The sequence below is a fragment of the Bactrocera neohumeralis genome, unplaced genomic scaffold (assembly GCF_024586455.1).
Source record: "Bactrocera neohumeralis isolate Rockhampton unplaced genomic scaffold, APGP_CSIRO_Bneo_wtdbg2-racon-allhic-juicebox.fasta_v2 cluster11, whole genome shotgun sequence".
Classification (NCBI taxonomy): Eukaryota; Metazoa; Arthropoda; class Insecta; order Diptera; family Tephritidae; genus Bactrocera; species Bactrocera neohumeralis.
Genome location: NW_026089624.1, coordinates 18,479,297 through 18,497,222, shown reverse-complemented (window position 1 = coordinate 18,497,222; position 17,926 = coordinate 18,479,297). Strand labels below are relative to the sequence as shown.

At 36.9% G+C, this 17,926-nt stretch overlaps 1 protein-coding gene across 15 annotated transcripts in view; it reads left to right on the top strand.

Annotated features, from left to right (window-relative positions):
- LOC126766087 (protein pangolin, isoforms A/H/I/S) overlaps positions 1-17,926 on the top strand; it is a 247,852-nt gene that overhangs the window by 141,515 nt on the left and 88,411 nt on the right. For 14 of the 15 annotated variants that reach the window (XM_050483830.1, XM_050483832.1, XM_050483831.1 and 11 more), the window contains 2 exons: positions 10,738-10,819; positions 11,777-11,860. In XM_050483830.1, coding sequence (XP_050339787.1) covers positions 10,738-10,819; positions 11,777-11,860 — 166 coding nt within the window. The remainder of the gene's footprint in view (positions 1-10,737; positions 10,820-11,776; positions 11,861-17,926) is intronic. The other variant, XM_050483835.1, reaches the window with a different exon arrangement.

Sequence of the window (17,926 nt, the reverse complement as noted above, 5' to 3'; positions counted from 1 at the left end):
CCTCCAGATATCTTATTTAGAAAATTTAGAAGGATTTTGCATATAAAAATTCAAGTTTCCGGTTAGCTTTATAGTGTAAAATTAAGTCAACGTATGATATTGTATATATGCAGCGCTTGCATTTATATATTTAGTGATCTTTGCTTTCATTTTTGAAATGTTATCATTTTTTTGTATTGTTCAATCTAGGAGAGATAACATCCGATTCCACATTCCCTAATTCACTCGAATAAAAATATGTTCTTGTATGTATTTTAAAACTTCGAGAGCTGGCGAAAGTTTCGGAGGGTCATCTACATTCTCGCACACCTTAACATCGTCTTCACCCAAAAACATACATATGTATGTTTTCAAATTCTGATGCCAGAGACTATGTTTTAACGAAAGTTGTTTGTTCAATTAACTGGTGGAAAATAAAGGTTTTTTCAAAAACCAATCAATTAAGCGGGAAAAATTACATGTATTTTGCGTGCAATATATTTTTGACAGATTAGGTGGTTTAAATAAGTGCCGAAAATATGTATTATCGGCACATGAATTGCCTCAACTTTTATATGCTACATACATATATGTAATAGATTTCCTTAGTCCAGCAGACGTTATGCCCAACATGTCAGTATGGGAAAGAACGATTACAAATCGAAAATATTTGCCTCTTTAGCAAATTGAGAGGAAAAAGCATGATTTCAGTAAAAATGTTAATAAGTATTTGCGAAGCATGTCAAGCTTTCTTCAATCTAGCTGTTAAAACTCAGTACAAAATGTTGGCTCCACTTGTGTTATGTAACTCTTATATATATAAGTGTTTTAGATAATGAGTTTACTGTTAGTTTTGCTTGTTAATACAAGGTGCGTTCCAAAATAAACAGGACTTTAACAAAAACAGAACAAATGGTTTTTTCGGCAAAATCAATTTATTTTATTCAAAATTGTCTCCTTTTGCTTCAATATAGCTTTTTGCACGATCCAAAAGCATGTCGAACGAGTGTTTCAGCTCGTTGGCCGGTATCGCCGCCAGTATCGCCGCCAGTATGCCGGTGCATGCCTTTTGAATGGCCTCTACGTCTGCATAACGCTTTCCTTTCATGGCAAATGCATTTTTCCGAAAAGGAAGAAGTCATATCAGGTGAATACGGGGAGTGGTTAATGGTTAAAATGTTATTTTCGGTCAAATAATCGGTCACAAGAATCGAATGGAATGTTGGATTCTGAGCAATTTTTGGTCGTCATTCAATTTGTGCGGAATAAACCGTGCACACACCTTTCGTAAGCTCAAATGTTGGGTCAAAATGCGATAAATCGATGTTTTGGAGATGTTGAATTCCATTTCCGTGAATTTCAATGATGTTTTCGTCTGATTTTTGATTTGAATTCACGCACAGTTTCTATGGAATTTCCGGTGATCACGGATTTTGATTGGCCCACATGTTGACCGTTATTTATGTCCTCACGACCAGTTTGAAAACGTTGAAACCACTCGTGCACTGTGCTACGGGATAGGCAATCATCGCCATACTGTTTCATCAATTGAAACGTTTCGGTAAAAGTTTTACCAATTTTAGAACAAAATTTAATGTTTGGCTACTAACACTTAAAACGCAATAACTTCACTTCCAATCTATGAAATGTCATGAAATTCTCACTGGGCAATTGGTAAAGATAGCAGATTCTAACGCACCAGTCGACATATAGATGGCACTACCAAGGGACGCTAGATTCAAAAGGTCCTATTTACTTTGAAACACACCTTGTACACTCAATGGTTAAAATTCAGATCTACCACCGACTTCCTCGCCAGTACTATATACGTGTAGCAAACAAGTAAGAAAGGGCTATGTTCGGGTGTAACCGAACGTTTCATACTCTTGCAACATGCAAGAATCAAGGAAATACCTTAACATGTAAACTTTATATATTCATACTAGCGGAGTATGATAATTTCTGTAGCACCAAGTGTCATTTGAAATGTTGAATTGCATTGTTGAAAATTACTCAAAAAAGCTTCGTCGTTTGAGATATCCCAAAAATTAATGAATGAATTGGGTGCAGCTTTTAATGCTGGAAATCTCAGTTTGCTATTAGCACAACACTGCATTTCACCATTCCAATGTGTGAGTACATATTGTAATCAATCTGACTGTTGTAATTAAAAGCAGCACGCATCATGATAACAATATAATGGAATAATTAAATTGGCAATCTACATTTTTTGTTGACTTCGTAAAACACTTAAAGAATAGTACATACTTAATTGATGTAACAACATATTAACAAATGTCTTCACAGTCTCTGCATCTGCATTGTTACACATCCATACATATGCTTCCTGTTATAGCGTATAACACATAGGGGAGTCGAGCAGAAGTGGGGCGTCTTACGCCCTGTATCTAATCATATGGTAATGTTTTGTTCAATATTATTCATCGAATACAATTGCAAAATTGACGGCTAAAACTCACATAGTGGTACATGTAAGAAAACACAAACTTGATCGTTCCTTTTAAATAACGCATTGTTCTTTGCAATGCTTCATTCATTTCATTTCAAATTATGATTCCACTTTCATATATACTATACATATGTGTATGTAAGCGAAAACTACTGTACCCTGCCAGTAGCTGTGTGATGTAATTTTGTGTTTCTGAAGTATTGAAATATTAAAATGATTCTTACATGAATATTGAACACATGCTTATGTTTTGAAATGTTTTTTTTTTGTTTATGAATTGTTTTGGCTTTTAACATAAAACGATAGAATGTAACCTATGCCTGTCCCGAGTTTCCAAGCTACCTCATCAACGTACACATAAATTGCGAAAACGAGGGTGCTTTTGCCGCCATTAGGACTTTCTCCAAGACTAAAGGAATACCCGTGCAAATTTTCACGTCTTTTAATGCTGTGGTTCGGGTGTTTCATTATTATATATAAGACTAGAGGGCCGGTACGTATTTCGCCACGGAAAAAGTGAAATAATAAATGGTAATCGTTTGAATAGAAATAACATATCGGTTGGAATCATAGAAATACGCGGTATCAAAAAACTTATCCTTTTGATTTAGCAGTAAAGATCGTAGCTTCAAACAAATTGACAACAATATTTTCACTGCCAACAGAAACATGTTGTAAGAGTATAATAATTTTTATAGTATCAAAAAATGTCCAAAGTATGCGTACACACATCAATTTCAATTTCAGTACAAGTTGAGGGTCAACAGATTTATTTCGCGTTGTTTGACAGATTTTGTGCAAACTTCACATAAACCACCTACTAAATAGTCAGAACAAAGTCTAAAGATTTGCTTTGGTTAGGTGAGCCCGTTCTTAAGTTTTAAAACTACAACGAAAAGTGGCATTGCTTTTATAAATATTAGGTTGTCAAAAAAGTCTTGCGGTATTTTCGCTAGTTGGCGCTGAAAGCGCGTAGCTCTAGTTTTATTCGTCGCATCGGGTCATGTTATACCTTTTTGGATGTGTGTTTGATTGATTGTCGTTTCTTTTAAGTCGTTCGTGAGTTATAGCGTCGCAAACATGGAGCAAAATAAAGAGAAAATACGGCATATTTTACAGTACTACTACGATAAAGGCAAAAAGGCATCTCAAGCCGCCAATAAAATTTGTGCAGTTTATGGACCAGTTTCCATTTCCACCGCACAACGATGGTTTCAACGTTTTCGTTCTGGTGTAGAGGTGGTCGAAGATGCGCCACGCTCCGGAAGGCCTGTCGTCGAAAATTGCGATAAAATCGCTGAATTGGTCGAAAGAGACCGGCATAGTAGCAGCCGTAGCATCGGTCAAGAGCTGGGCATGAGTCATCAATATGATGATATAGCATCTTTATTGAATTATTACAGAAAATGTGATAAATGATGAACCGCTCAACCAATTTTGTGTAAATTTCACATAAACCACCTACTAAATAGTCAGAACAAAGTCGAAAAGTTAGGATTGGATCAGCCGTTCTTGAGTTATAAAATTACAACGAAAAGTGGCATAGCTTTTTATATATAGTATATACATATGTAGATGTATCTATGCTTTACACATACAACTCATACTCTGACCGACAAATTCGGCATAAGATTTGTCAGAAAAACTAAAATTATTATGCGTATTACTTGTACATACTTATATGGGAGTTGAAGTAGTATCGACCCGATTTTATCTATTAACTGGTAATAGTTATATGGGGTAGGCCAAGTTTTTGCCCGATTGTATTCATTTTTTTGATTTTATTTTTTTTTTAGCTCAAATATTGGTCGATATATACAGCATGAAGTCACCTGGAAGTTCGAAAATCCTTATATTATATTTTTGAAATGAAAAGAGAGTTGAATTTATATTCTGTTGAAAATTATTTATTTGCAATTTTTCTACATTTGATAAACAACATTTTTTGTTTCTGTTCCGGTGCGTAAATGTTCAGAATAGATGGTTTTTCAACTCGTGAACACGCCATGTATAGCTGGCCTTGTGAAAAACATGACATTTCCAGATTTATGCGACACACTTCTAGCGACTATACCATTCATAGTACGCAATGACTCAAATGAAGTTGAACCGCGTACATTAATCAATAGCATCTGAAGGTAAAAGCAATCGTCGTTTTTCAGGTGGATTGTGTAAATTCATCCAAATGCATTAGTTGAGTACACATCTAGATATCCATCTACTGGTTGGCCTTGATTTCTGCGGAACCAAGGAATTTCCAAATAGAACAATGATCTCGCAAACGGATCACTGACGCAAGTTGAGAAATGGAAATTTTGTTGTTGGCGGTGTTTCCGCTGGTTGTACTGTATTGTCTGGGTTGAAAAACACTCTTTGACTTTCTCCAAATGAACTGTGAGATTCACAACAGTCGAAAGAATATATATCTTACACAACGCTTCATTACTATTTACGTATCGATCAATTTGATACTTGCTGATCTCATCTCGTTCAAAGCCAATAAACGCCATGTTGTTTCTTTGGTGACGTATTTGCAGATGTAATTGATCGATTTTACCAAACTGCAGTGCTCAACATTAATATGAGTTTTGAATGTGAATTAGACAATAATGGCGAATATGGTACTAGCCACGTGTTATCAACTTCGATATTCACTCCTCTAAATTTAAAGTTGAATGTTCTGCCATTGTTTTCTGATGAGCGACGCCGATAGAGTGGATATCCATCATTTCCAGTTTGCGTTTCCGAAAAAAGCACGTGGATAGTGTTTCGTTCATTTGTTGTCAAACGTACAAACCGAATTGGGATTGTGGTGTCCGCAAGGTCCATGAACCATATTGGTTTTCACCAGTTCATATATGTAATACAGTATCAGGAATTTCTGCAGAAATGATTTCATTAATTTGATGTGGCTACCATCCACCATTCAAGAATGTGTGCGTGCGGCAAGCATCTTTTTGCCCCACAACAGAGTACATCCAGTATCTAACAGCACCATATACACATACGTTGCTTCAAGATAAAGTCCATCAAATTTCGTAGCTGTTGTTTAAAAAGTCGTGCTGTGACATCGTGGCGATCTTGCTGATTGATCGCGATTTAATAGTTCCGTAACTTACGGCCATTTTGCATTGGAAGTGAATGTAACGAACAAATCCTCCCGTTTATAATTTCATACGTACAGGTATGTGATCGTATCCTGCGAGTACTCGTGCATGTGCTTTGGGCTGACAATGTAGGTTGATGATAAAAGGAACGCCGACCGATATTAGCGCGACCTCTTCGTGGCATACTAACAAATTTCAATCCGTAATTGATCACTTTGTATGAAATACCCATAAAGTTTTCACAAAATAATTTTCAATAATTTACCTTTTGAATAGCCAAAATAAAGAAAGCAAAGGCAAAAATTAAACGATTCAAATAATTTAAAATTAAAACAATTGAAAAACAAAAACGAAAGGAAAAGTCACTTTTTGGAAATTTATGCTCGTAAGTAGGTTAAAAATGAACATTTTCTGATTTTTATTTTTTACAAACCATCCAGATTGGATTCCCTTCAAAGTGGTACAGGCCATTTTTCGATTCATGCAAGGGCTTAGTCAGCTATAACGAATATGCAAAAACCCAACTTCTTTTTATATATTAGATATGGGGGCTCAGGGAAGTGTTGACCCGATTCTACTCATTTTTGATACACAAAAATACCTTTATCAGAAAAGGTTTCTGTCTGAATTTCAACTGTATATCTCACACATTAGCCGATATATTCGCTCAGCAGTCAACTATAGATATTCAGTATCTAAAAGCTTGAACAGTTTTGTTTGCATTTGAACAAGTTTTGGTCATAAGAAGGCATTCTTTAACTTTACTCTTGCAATCTATTGCTGCAGAGTATAATAGTTTTGTTCACCTAACGCTTGTACGTGTCACCTGAAACTAAGCGAGATTGATATAGGGTTACGTATCTATACATATATAAATGATCAGGATGAGGAGAAAAGTTGATATCCGGGATACTGTCTGTCTATCCGTCCGTGCAAGCTATAACTTGAGTGAAAATTGAAATATCTTGACGAAACTTGATATGCGGATTCCTTAGTACAAAAAAATTACGAGTTCGTAAATGGGCGTAATCGGACTACTGCCATGCCCACCCAACTCCATTAAACGAAAACCTATAAAATGCAATAACTAAACACTAAATTGAATAATGAAACTCTCATTTGGAACAGGTGATCGAAGTAGCAAAAAGCACATGTAGACAAAACTGTTTGAAAAAAGTTACAACTACCAAGTTTGTTCAGCGCAAATATTATAAGAACTCCTACCGACAGTGTGAAAATGGATGAAATTGGAATATAACCTCGCTCTCTCCCAATATAACGGTACTTTTCAAAACTAATAAAAACGCAATAAATCAATAACTGAATACGTCATTCCATTAAAAATTGTACGATGAGCGTGCACCGCCCAATTTTTGGTGAAATCCCATATTTCACGGCCCGACCGACCTATTCCGACGAAGTATAGTACGAGGGATTCTTCTCATTTTTCTTTGTCACAGTACGTAAATGGACGAAATAGGACTACAACCAAGCCAAAAATTGTTCAAACCTCTTCTTTCTCTTTTTATGGGCGTAGATATTGCTTATAGAAGATGTAGTCATGTGTAGAAGTTTACCCTCTTTTGATGAGGACCATGGCAAACGCATTAAGGTTAATGATTTAAGAGCAAGAACCTGGAAGGGCCGGTTCCTTAATTGGAAGGTGCCGCTGCCCAGCTGGTTGGCCCAGCTGGTTGATGTCCTCGTGAAAACAATTACTGACATCACCGCCGACCAAGGAGGGCGATGGACGATACAAGGACTGAAATGAGAAGGTCATTGTGGCATTTACTATAGTGGCCATATAAAGGAGCGCAAATTCGATGTGGAGTTCGGGCTGGGAAAAAGATCCCTCCGCCGAATGCTGCTATTCACTTGGGTGAATGAACTTCTAGCCGCAATCGGCATTAAAGCGAATTTCTTCAACATATCGCTGAGTTGGGCCCACGCCCTGACGGAAGAGAAGGACGATGTGACCAAAGATTCCTTCTATCAGCGCTGGAACGGACCTATGAGAGCTGCGCCCGTCATGAAATCAAGATCAGTCTTTGCGACTTTAACGCCAAGGTAGACAAATAAGGTATCTTAGGCACAACGGTCGGTAAAATCAGCCTCCACGAGGAAACATCCCCAACTGGGTCGGGGCTGATCGACTTCGGCGGGACCCCAAATATGGTTATCTGTAGTACTAGATTTCAGCATAGAAAAATTTATCAACTACCTGGTTGTTGTGCTAGACAGAAGACATGTCTCCAGTGTTTAAGACGCGCGTACGCACTGTCTACGCCAGTAAAGAAGAGAATATCGCTTAACCGTGGTTATAGCCGAGTTTACAACAGTGCGCCAGTCGTTTCTTCTTTTCGCTATTTGTCGCTTTTTCGAGATACTAAGTGCAGCCAGGTTCTTCTCCACCTGATCCCTCCAACGGAATGGGGGTCTTCCTCTTCCTGTGCTTTCTCCGGCTGGAATATAGTACTGCGTCGAATAAATGCCGGGCGACATGTCTTAGCCAGCGCAGCCGCTGTCTCTTGATTCGCTGAACTATGTCAATGACGTAGTATATCTCATACAGCTCATCGTTCCATCGAACCATATAGAAGGACGGGAATAATGAGTGGTTTTTAGAGTTTGGTTTCTGTTCGTCGAGAGAAGACTTTACTTCTCAATTGCCTACTCAGTCCGAAGTAGTACAAGTTATCAAGAGTTGTTCTGGGTTGAAATTCTAGGCTGACATTGTTGTTGGTGTTGATACTGGTTCGAAGATAGACGATACGACTTCGCGATTGGTTTGATGACGTCTTACCTTCGTTCAATATCAGATCCATTTGCTTCGCTTCCGTATCCAGTCTGGAGAAAGCAGAACTAACGGCGCGGATGTTGAGGCCAATGATATCAATATCATCGGCGTACGTCAGCAGCTGTACGCTCTTATAGAAGATGGTACCTTCTCTGTTTAGTTCTGCAGCTCTAATTATTTTCTCCGATTGGCTTTGTACCACGTATAAAGGTCAACATGTGATTTATTTCAATGAAAATGAAAGATCGTGTTTTACTCATAACAGTGCATCTTTGTGCCAAAAATGGATCAATTTCAGCGAAAGCTTGATCTAGCTCCTATATAACTAATATCAGGATTTTCGAACATTCGGCTGATTTTGTATAATGACTATGTCTAATGATTTTTTTTTTCTATCAAATCTTATGCTGAATATATACAGCTGCTGACCGCTAATTAGGAACTACACCTATTTTGAATTAAATGATATTATTTTCCAATTAATCACGTACAGTAGAGGCCCGCTAATCCGGATCAATTAAAACCGGCCCCTATCCGGAATATAAGGAAATCCGGATTAGCAAAGACATATCAGAACTATGTATTATGAAAAAATATTTATAAATTTCTGTTTGTTTATTATAACAAATAATACACATGTTCCAAAAAAACAAAAAAAAACTTAAACCAATAAAGCATAAAAGCGAATATAGTGAATAATAAACATGTGATCCGGATTAGAGAATACGGATAGAGAATGTCGATCCGAATTACAAAGGACATAATAGAAATTTTGAGTTTTTGAACCCTGTCCGGATTACAGTGGAATCCGGATTAGGCCATGTCCGGATTAGCGGTCCTCTACTGTATATTTATTGTATTTTAACTTATTTCATTGAAACCTATGTTAAACTTAAACTCTAAAAACTTTAAAATTCGTTTTTGATTTGAAGATTTTAACAAAAACATGTGGAATCAACGATTTGAGTGCGACAACTAATTAGAAACGAAAATGTTTTATCAATAAAAAATAATAATATTGATAAAACAGTAGTATTTTGTTGGTTATCTCTTTTGCTTTAATATTGCTTCATATCGATATCGAATTTACGTTATATGACTCTAACAGCGCATCAATTGTGCAGCTTCCGATGCCGTTCTAATTTCATTACAAAGAACATCCATATTTGGGATATTTTGGGTGCATACGGTTCTTTTAACAACACCCTGAGATGTACTATAGGGTTCAAGTCTGGGCTGGACGATTCCCACTCAAAACATTGATAGAATTGTCTTCAAAAAAACTTTTGTGTCAACTTAGACGTATGCTTTGAATTGTTATCTTCCTTATAACAGGCAAAATCCCCTCAGCCCATGGAAATATGACATTTTTTAGGATGTCGACGTATTTCTCCTTGTTTAAAATTCCATTCATCTTATGGAGTGGACCAACACTCTATTCCAGATAAAACATCCCCACACCATGATTCATGCTCCACCATACTCAACTACACGTGGAATATAGCGAGGATCAAATTCAATTTTTTTGAGCAATTGACCTTATTCGAAACATCTTTCCAGACCGACGAAGGTCAAAAATGAAGCTGCGAAGGGTAGGAGTACCGCTGCAGCGCTCCCTCATTACAAATCGTCAATAATACATTTTAATATATTATAAACCACAACGTTGAACACACCCTTACCAGATCAATAATATTATTAACAAAAATTAACACCTTAAGGAATTTAATTCTTTAAACAACTGTTTCTATTTAGCTGTCGCACTTAATTCACCTTTTATATCGAAACGCATTTACTATTTGGAAAAAAATTAAAAGAACTTTAACTTCACAACTACAAAACAGAGTGAGTTTAGTAGTATATAGAGGAACACGAACAATGCAAGACTTTTTGGAATATAAATAACGGCATACCAAAAATTTTTATCATCATTCTCCTCAGCCACCTACAAGGAGGGAGCGTTTCTAATTAGCTGTCAACAGCTGTATATACGTCAGTGTATAAGTTACATATGGTGTATGTGTATATAAAATTGCTTAGATTTCGATCCTCTGGTTGACGTTTTGCCTCGCAAGGTATTTCCCTCGCTTTGATTCCAGCAAGTTGCAAGAGTATAAAATGTTTGGTTGCACCAGAACTTAGCCCTTTCTTACTTGTTAATATAAATTTTTGCAAAGTATATCTCCGACTTTGAGATTTGGAAATTGCGGGGGTATAAACTTTTTGGTTACATCCAAACTTCACCCTCCTCTTGATTAGTACAAAGTTTTGCCAACACTTATTTCAGCAAAATGCGAGAATTTATAATGTTGGTTGCACTCAAAGTTTTTTCTTTCTTTTTAATAGTTTCACATATTTTATTTATTTTGGTATTTTATTTCTAGGTTTAACGAGGCCGGCCATATACTCATTTCCCTCAAGCCAGTATGCATATCCAATGCTTGGACCCGATATGACACCATCGTGGTAAGTGCTTCCCGATTGTAGACCTCCCCCACCTGTTTAATCTTATTTTTAGATGATGATAAGATCAGTTTATAATTTACGACACACTTGCCAAAATAGCGTTCTGAGTTTGTGTAGTGACATATATCAAGGTTCTTCAAATTAACCTCTACATACTTGTATACTGAATGATGAAATATTTATGTACATAATCTGTTTGAAAACTATCAATACTCTATTGTGCACTTAATTAAACGTATTTTTCAAGTACGGGTTTACCGCTTTGTTTGTGTTTACCGTCAGTAAAAAATAGAAAAATGTTAAATATAACGAACTAGTATTGAGCTAATTTTTCCGGAACCGACTGCCCGAAGCCGAGCGTAAAGCTGATCAATGCGGGAAAACAGTTTTGAGGCGTTTTACGGGGGTGAAATGGCGCATATATTATATAAATATTCAAAAAACTTTTGGGGATAACGTCTTAAATTTGTATGTAAATTGTAAAATGCGGCAAATTCATTCTGTGAAATTATATTTATCAATGTTTTCCATACTTTTTTGTGTATTTATCACAGAGCTGGGAGAAATCTATTCTTTATCTGAGACATCCATGTCTTCTCTTTTCACTTGCATAAGCACAAAAAACATTACCAGATTAAAAAGAAATAAATATGCAAGTGTAATAGCAAAGTACACGTGGAATCTAGCACTAAATATCGCATCCGATCTGCGATACCTAAAATTGATCAGTGCTGATCGAAATCAGCTTTACGCTCGGCTCGGCATTCAGCGTTCATTCTGCACTCTTGTTTTTTATAAGATGGATCGTATTATGCCTTGAGCTGAAATTTATCATTGCATTTGAATAGATTTTTTGTTTCCTGTACCTGTGTACAAGTATAAAAGGCTTTTACAATTCAACATTTACTTAAAATATTTGTATCCAAGTACACAAAATTTATTATTGAATCTTTTTAGGCATACACCATCTGTATATTCTGCAGCATCTAGTTTTAGAAGTCCTTATCCGTCATCATTACCCATCAACCCAACATTATCAAGGTAATTTCCCTCCCATGTAAACTTTTATGTTTCAATCTACAATTTAAATACTAAATGAGTTTATTTGCCAAGGGTATGACCGATTTAAGGCCTTTTAACAGCAAAAGTAAATACAAATGAAGTGTTGGTTTTATCTTAAAAAATGTGGATAAGAAACGTCAAAAACACGTACTTGAATAAAACGCATTTTATGAGAATTTCTTTCGAAAAAGTACATAGCAGTATACTGTCATTATATGGCAATAAATCACTCGCTCTGTTCTTCACTATAATTCGTTGATGATCCGAAAATTTATCCATATGTTCGCGGAGATAGTCTACACGGAGATATACGAATTATCAACATAAAATTTCCTGAACAATCGTAACCTGAACTAAATCTTTATAATACATGATCCGAGGCGGTTTACGCATTTTCATTGGTAGTGTTTTTCACGTGGCGGGTTCCAAACCCAGCACACAACCTTGTGGAGGGGATGTTTCGCCTTCTCACTTTAGCTCGCAAACGTATATTTTTTGGCTACCCATAGGATACTTGGTCGAGGACCGGAATCGTGAGCCATATGTGAAAGAATCGTTTCTGGCCACTCACCAAGGGAATGTCAATCAGAGAGCTTTCCTCACTTGCGTGAACTTCTACACATGAATCCATCCTCCATTTCAGACAAGGGGACTCCCTCTCGTGTGATTTCTTCAATCTGCTCTTGGAGAAAATAATTCGAGCTGCAGAATTTGATCGAACAGGTACAAACTTCTATAAGAGTGTACAGCTGCTGGCGTATGCCGAAGATATTGATATCATTGGCCTCGACACCCGCGCCGTTAGTTCTGCTTTCTTCAAACTGGATAAGGAAGCGAAACAGAAGGGTCTGGCAGTGAACGAGAGCAACACGAAATATCTCCTGGCATCAAATAAAGTGCTGTTGCACTCGCGACTTAGCTCCCACGTCACTGTTGACAGTCATAACTTCGAAGTTGTAGATAATTTCGTCTATCTTGGAACCAGCATTTACAGGAACAACAATGTCAGCCTCGTAATCCAATGCAGAATAGCTCTTGCAAACAGGTACTACTTCGAACTGAGTAAGCAATTGAGAAGTAAAGTCCCGACGAACAAAAACAAAACTTTATAAGTCACTCATTATTCCCGTCCTGCTATGTGGCGCAGAGGCATGGACGATGACAACATCTGATGAGACGACATTGCGAACTTTCGAGAGAAAAGTTCTACGAAAGATTTATGGTCCTTTACGCGTTGGCCATGGCGAATATCGCATTCGATGGAACGATGACGAAAACACTCCAGCTCTGAAAGTATTCGACGCAATACCCGCCGCGGGAAGCAGAGGAAGACCTCCTCTTCGTTGGAAAATCCAGGTGAAGAGGGACCTGGCTTCGCTTGGAATCTCCAATTGCCGCCATTTTGCGAAAAGAAGAAACGTGTGGCGCGCTGTTGTTAACTCGGCTATAATCGCGTAAGCGGTGTCTACGCCAGTAAAGAATAAGAAGAATACATGATTTGCCGTATTTGAGGGCCATAAAATATTTCACCTCTCAAGTTTCCATTCTCAACCTCGGAGAATTTCTACAACTGAAATTAAAATAATATCGTTCCACGTCCACACTTTGAAAAATTGTTTTATAATTATTAACTTGATCATGTATAAAAATAACTTTGAAGTAAATGTTTTACCCCTCCATTCACTTGCACTGGTAGACTATACCGATATCTGAAAATTTAGCTGAGGGCATTAGTGAAACAGGGCATTATGTAGACTGTAAGTGTAGATATCACATTTAACTTTTTACGCATAATTTTTCTCATATTTTAATATGTTAATACATATGTATTATATAATATGTTAACTGAGCAGGAAGTTATAATTATTGTATTGTAAAGCTATTATCCTTATAAATAAATAAATATATTAGGGTGTTTTTTTTAACTACAAGTTGTATTCATTTTTTTCAATTCCCTAATGAAATGTCTTTGGAAATACCCCTTAATATTAACATTAAGGACTCGAACAAGGCATGTAAAAATTTTCCATTAAAAAAAAATGAAAATCGTGACTTTTTATCTTTTAATTTCTATAGCTCAGAGGCATTTTATGGCATCGCTTTGACCTAGGATACATATTCCTCAGAACTGAACACTCTACAAAAGTAGCCATTGCGATAAAGTCGAAACTCACACCGGCGAGGTAGTACGGGGCTCTAAACCTGATTTTTCCACGAGAATCGTATTTATCTTGTAAATGACAAAAGCGATAGAAAAAATGTTCATGGAAAACTTGTAGGAAACTTTAATTGCTACAAAAAAGGTCCAAGGGTAAAATCGCATTTCATTAATACTTCTCGAGATATTCGGCTTTTTAAGTAAGGATGTATGGAATTTTCATAGATTTTTTATTACATACAAAATTTAATAAAATTGATACATACACTACTTCTTAAATAAATTAGATAAATAGACATATTTCATTATACTCTCGCAAGAAAGTTGCTAAGGAGAGTATTATAGTTTTGTTCACATAACGGTTGTTTGTAAGTCCTAAAACTAAAAGAGTCAGATATAGGGTTATATATACCAAATGGATCAGGGTGGCGAGTAGAATTGAAATCCGGATGTCTGTCTGTCCGTCCGTCCGTCTGTCCGTCCGTCTGTTCGTCCGTATTTCTTCGCTCCATGAAAAGGTTAAGTTCGAAGATGGGAAAAATCGGCCCACTGCCACGCCCACAAAATGGCGAAAACCAAAAACTTATAAAGTGTCGTAACTAAGCCATAAATAAAGATATTAAAGTGAAATTTGCCACAAAGGATCTCATTAGGAAGGAGCATACTTCGACGTAATATTTTTGGAAAAGTTGGCGTGGCCCCGCCCCCTACTGAGTTTTTTGTACATATCTCGTAAACTACTATAGCTATGTCAACCAAACTCTATAGAGTCGTTTCCTTCAAGCATTTCCATATACAGTTAAAAAATGGAAGAAATCGGATAATAACCATGCTCACCTCCCATACAAAGGTTATGTTGAAAATCAGTAAAAGTGCGTTAACCGACTAACAAAAAACGTCAGAAACACTAAATTTTACGGAAGAAATGGCAGAAGGAAGCTGCACCCAGCCTTTTTATAAAATTGAAAATGGGCGTGGCGTCGCCCACGTTTAGACCAAAAACCATATCTCAGGAACTACTCTACCGATTTCAATGAAATTTGGTATATAATATTTTCTTAACACCCTGATGACATGTACGAAATATGGGTGAAATCGGTTCACAACCACGCCTTCTTCCAATATAACGCTATTTTGAATTCCATCTGATGCCTTCTCTATATAATATATACATTAGGAAATGAAAATACAATTCAATACTCAAAGTACACAAATTGATCTAATCTAATTAATTTTACAGCAAAATAAAAAATATGTAAATGACGGATAATGAAATCTCGATTATCACTTTATCATGCGAGAGTATAAAATGTTCGGTGACACCCGAACTTAGCCCTTCCTTACTTGTTTTATTTTGAGATGTTTCATAGTTATAATAAATTGTACATATTTATTTATGTATGAATTTTCAAAAATTCCTTTACCGTAGTTTGTCGCATCTTTCTTGTTTCTGTTTTATAAAACAGTTTTTAAGTGACTCTCCAAATTTTTGGCGACGTCGTCACTAACGAATTTTTTAATGCGGCGAAGTTGTTTTTGTGCTTCAGTGTATGATTTAATTTGACCCGCATCATGGGCGCATACTTCATTTAGGTCTTCGGTTTCCTTATCAGATATTTCATCAGTAACATTTTCGTCAATGAAAATGTCTATATTATTGTCTTCTGTAGTCACAATTAATAAGAGGTCGTCGGAATTCTGCTCTTGCCGATTTTCATTTAAAAGCTTTATAAAAGCCGATAACGTCGATATGGGAATATCGTCCTCTTCATCGAAGTCAGAAATTTCGTTCAAACTTTCTTGAAAAGCAGCTTTAGAAAAACAGTTTTTAATTGTTTCCATCGTTACGTCCAATGCAGTATTAATTAAATAAACAGCCTCCAAAATGTCAAATGTTTTTGAGAGTTTGTTCTTTGAAATGTCATTTACTCTACAATATTTGTTTTATAATTTCGCATCTTTAGTGACATTTGAAATTCTGTACAATGCCCTGATCAAGGGGCTGAGAAACGGATGTTGTATTACCAGATAAGAAGATCAACTTATGTTATTACGTTTAATATCTCGAGGGTGAGTTGTCACATTGTCCAAAAATAGTAAAACTTTTCTCTTCTGAGAGCACACAATTTCACAAGACATCCAAGCTTTCGTATTTGACTTCCATTCAACTGGCAGGCTTCTTACATCGCATTTTTTAAACGCTCGTGATCATGCTGCTTTTCCGATCACTAGCGGTTTTTCTTTATCTCCAGCCATATGGGTGCACAACAGCACTGTTAATCTTTCTTTCGATAATTTACCTCCAACGAATTTCGTTCTTTAAGTCAAGAGTATTATTTGCAAAGCACGGAAAAAAGTCCAGTTTCATCTGCGTTAAATATATCTTCGGGCCACCCAACAACATGTCTGGCAGCTTTTGTTTAAATTGGTACACATCATCGGTGTTAACCTCAGCAGATTTCACACATACGATCTTGAAAGTCACATTGTGTCGTTTCCGCCATTTTTGCTATCATTCATTTGATGGCGAAAAAGTTTGAACTCTTAATTGACCCGCAATTTTGTTTGTTTTTTTCTTTATAATAGAAGCCGACACTGGTACATTTAAACAATGTTTTTTTTGTTTATGTTATCACCACTCAACCATATCCTTTTAATGTCTTCCTTTTTCACAATAGTGGCAGCCTGGGTTTTTCCGTTATCGAATCTTTAAAAGCAAATAAATAAAAGTAAAGAAATTTCTACTATAACTAGCTGAACGCCGCCCGAAGAGCGTTATGAAATAAATTTTCTACTTTTGCAATATAATTTGCTAATTGAAAGATTTTATTACTATCTAGTTCAACGCTCTATGGTAAACAACATTTTTAGGGTTTTATCGAGCGTGTTGTTTGAAAGATTAAATCTCACCGTCAACAAACTTATTGGACCTTATCAGTGTGGCTTTAGACCACCACCTCTTCGTCAATTTCAAAGCTGCTTTTGACACCACGGAAACGAGCTGCCTTTATGCCGCGATGTCTGAATTTGGTATCCACGAAAAACTAATACGGCTGTGTAAACTTACCACCAAAAGCTCCGTCTGAATTGGGAAGGACCTCTCCGAGCCGTTCGATACCAGACGAGGTTTCAGACAAAGCGACTCCCTTTCGTCTGGCTTCTTCAACCTACTTCCGGAGAAAACTAACAGAGAATGTAACATCTTCTATAAGAGTGTATAACTGCTGGCGTATGCTGATGATATTGATATCATTGGCCTTAACAACCACACCGTTAGTTCCGCTTTCTCCAGAATGGATAAGGCAGCGAAACAAATGGGTCTGGTGGTGAACGAGGGCAAGGCGAAATATCTCCTGTCATCAAAGAAACAGTCGTCGCAATCGCGACTTGGCACCCACGTCACTGTTGACAGTCATAACATCGAAGTCGTAGATAATTTCGTCTATCTTGGAAACGCATTAACACCAACAACATTTTCAGCATCGAAATCCAACGCAGAATAACTCTTGCCAACAGGTGCTACTTCGGACTAAGTAGGCAATTGAGAAATAAAGACCTCTCTCGACGAACAAAAACTAAACTCTATAAGTCACTCACAATTCCCGTCCTGTTATATGGTGCAGAGGCATGGACGATGACAACATCTGATGAGTCGGCCTTAGGAGTTTTCGAGAGAAAAGTTCTGCGAAGGATTTATGGTCCTTTGCGCATTGGCCACGGCGAATATCGAATTCGATGGAACCATGAGCTGTATGAGGTATACGACGACGTTGACATAGTTCAGCGAATTATAAGACAGCGGCTATGCTGGCTAGGTCCTGTCGTCCAAATGGACGAAAACACTCCAGCTCTGAAAGTATTCGACGCAGTACCCGCCGGGAGACGCA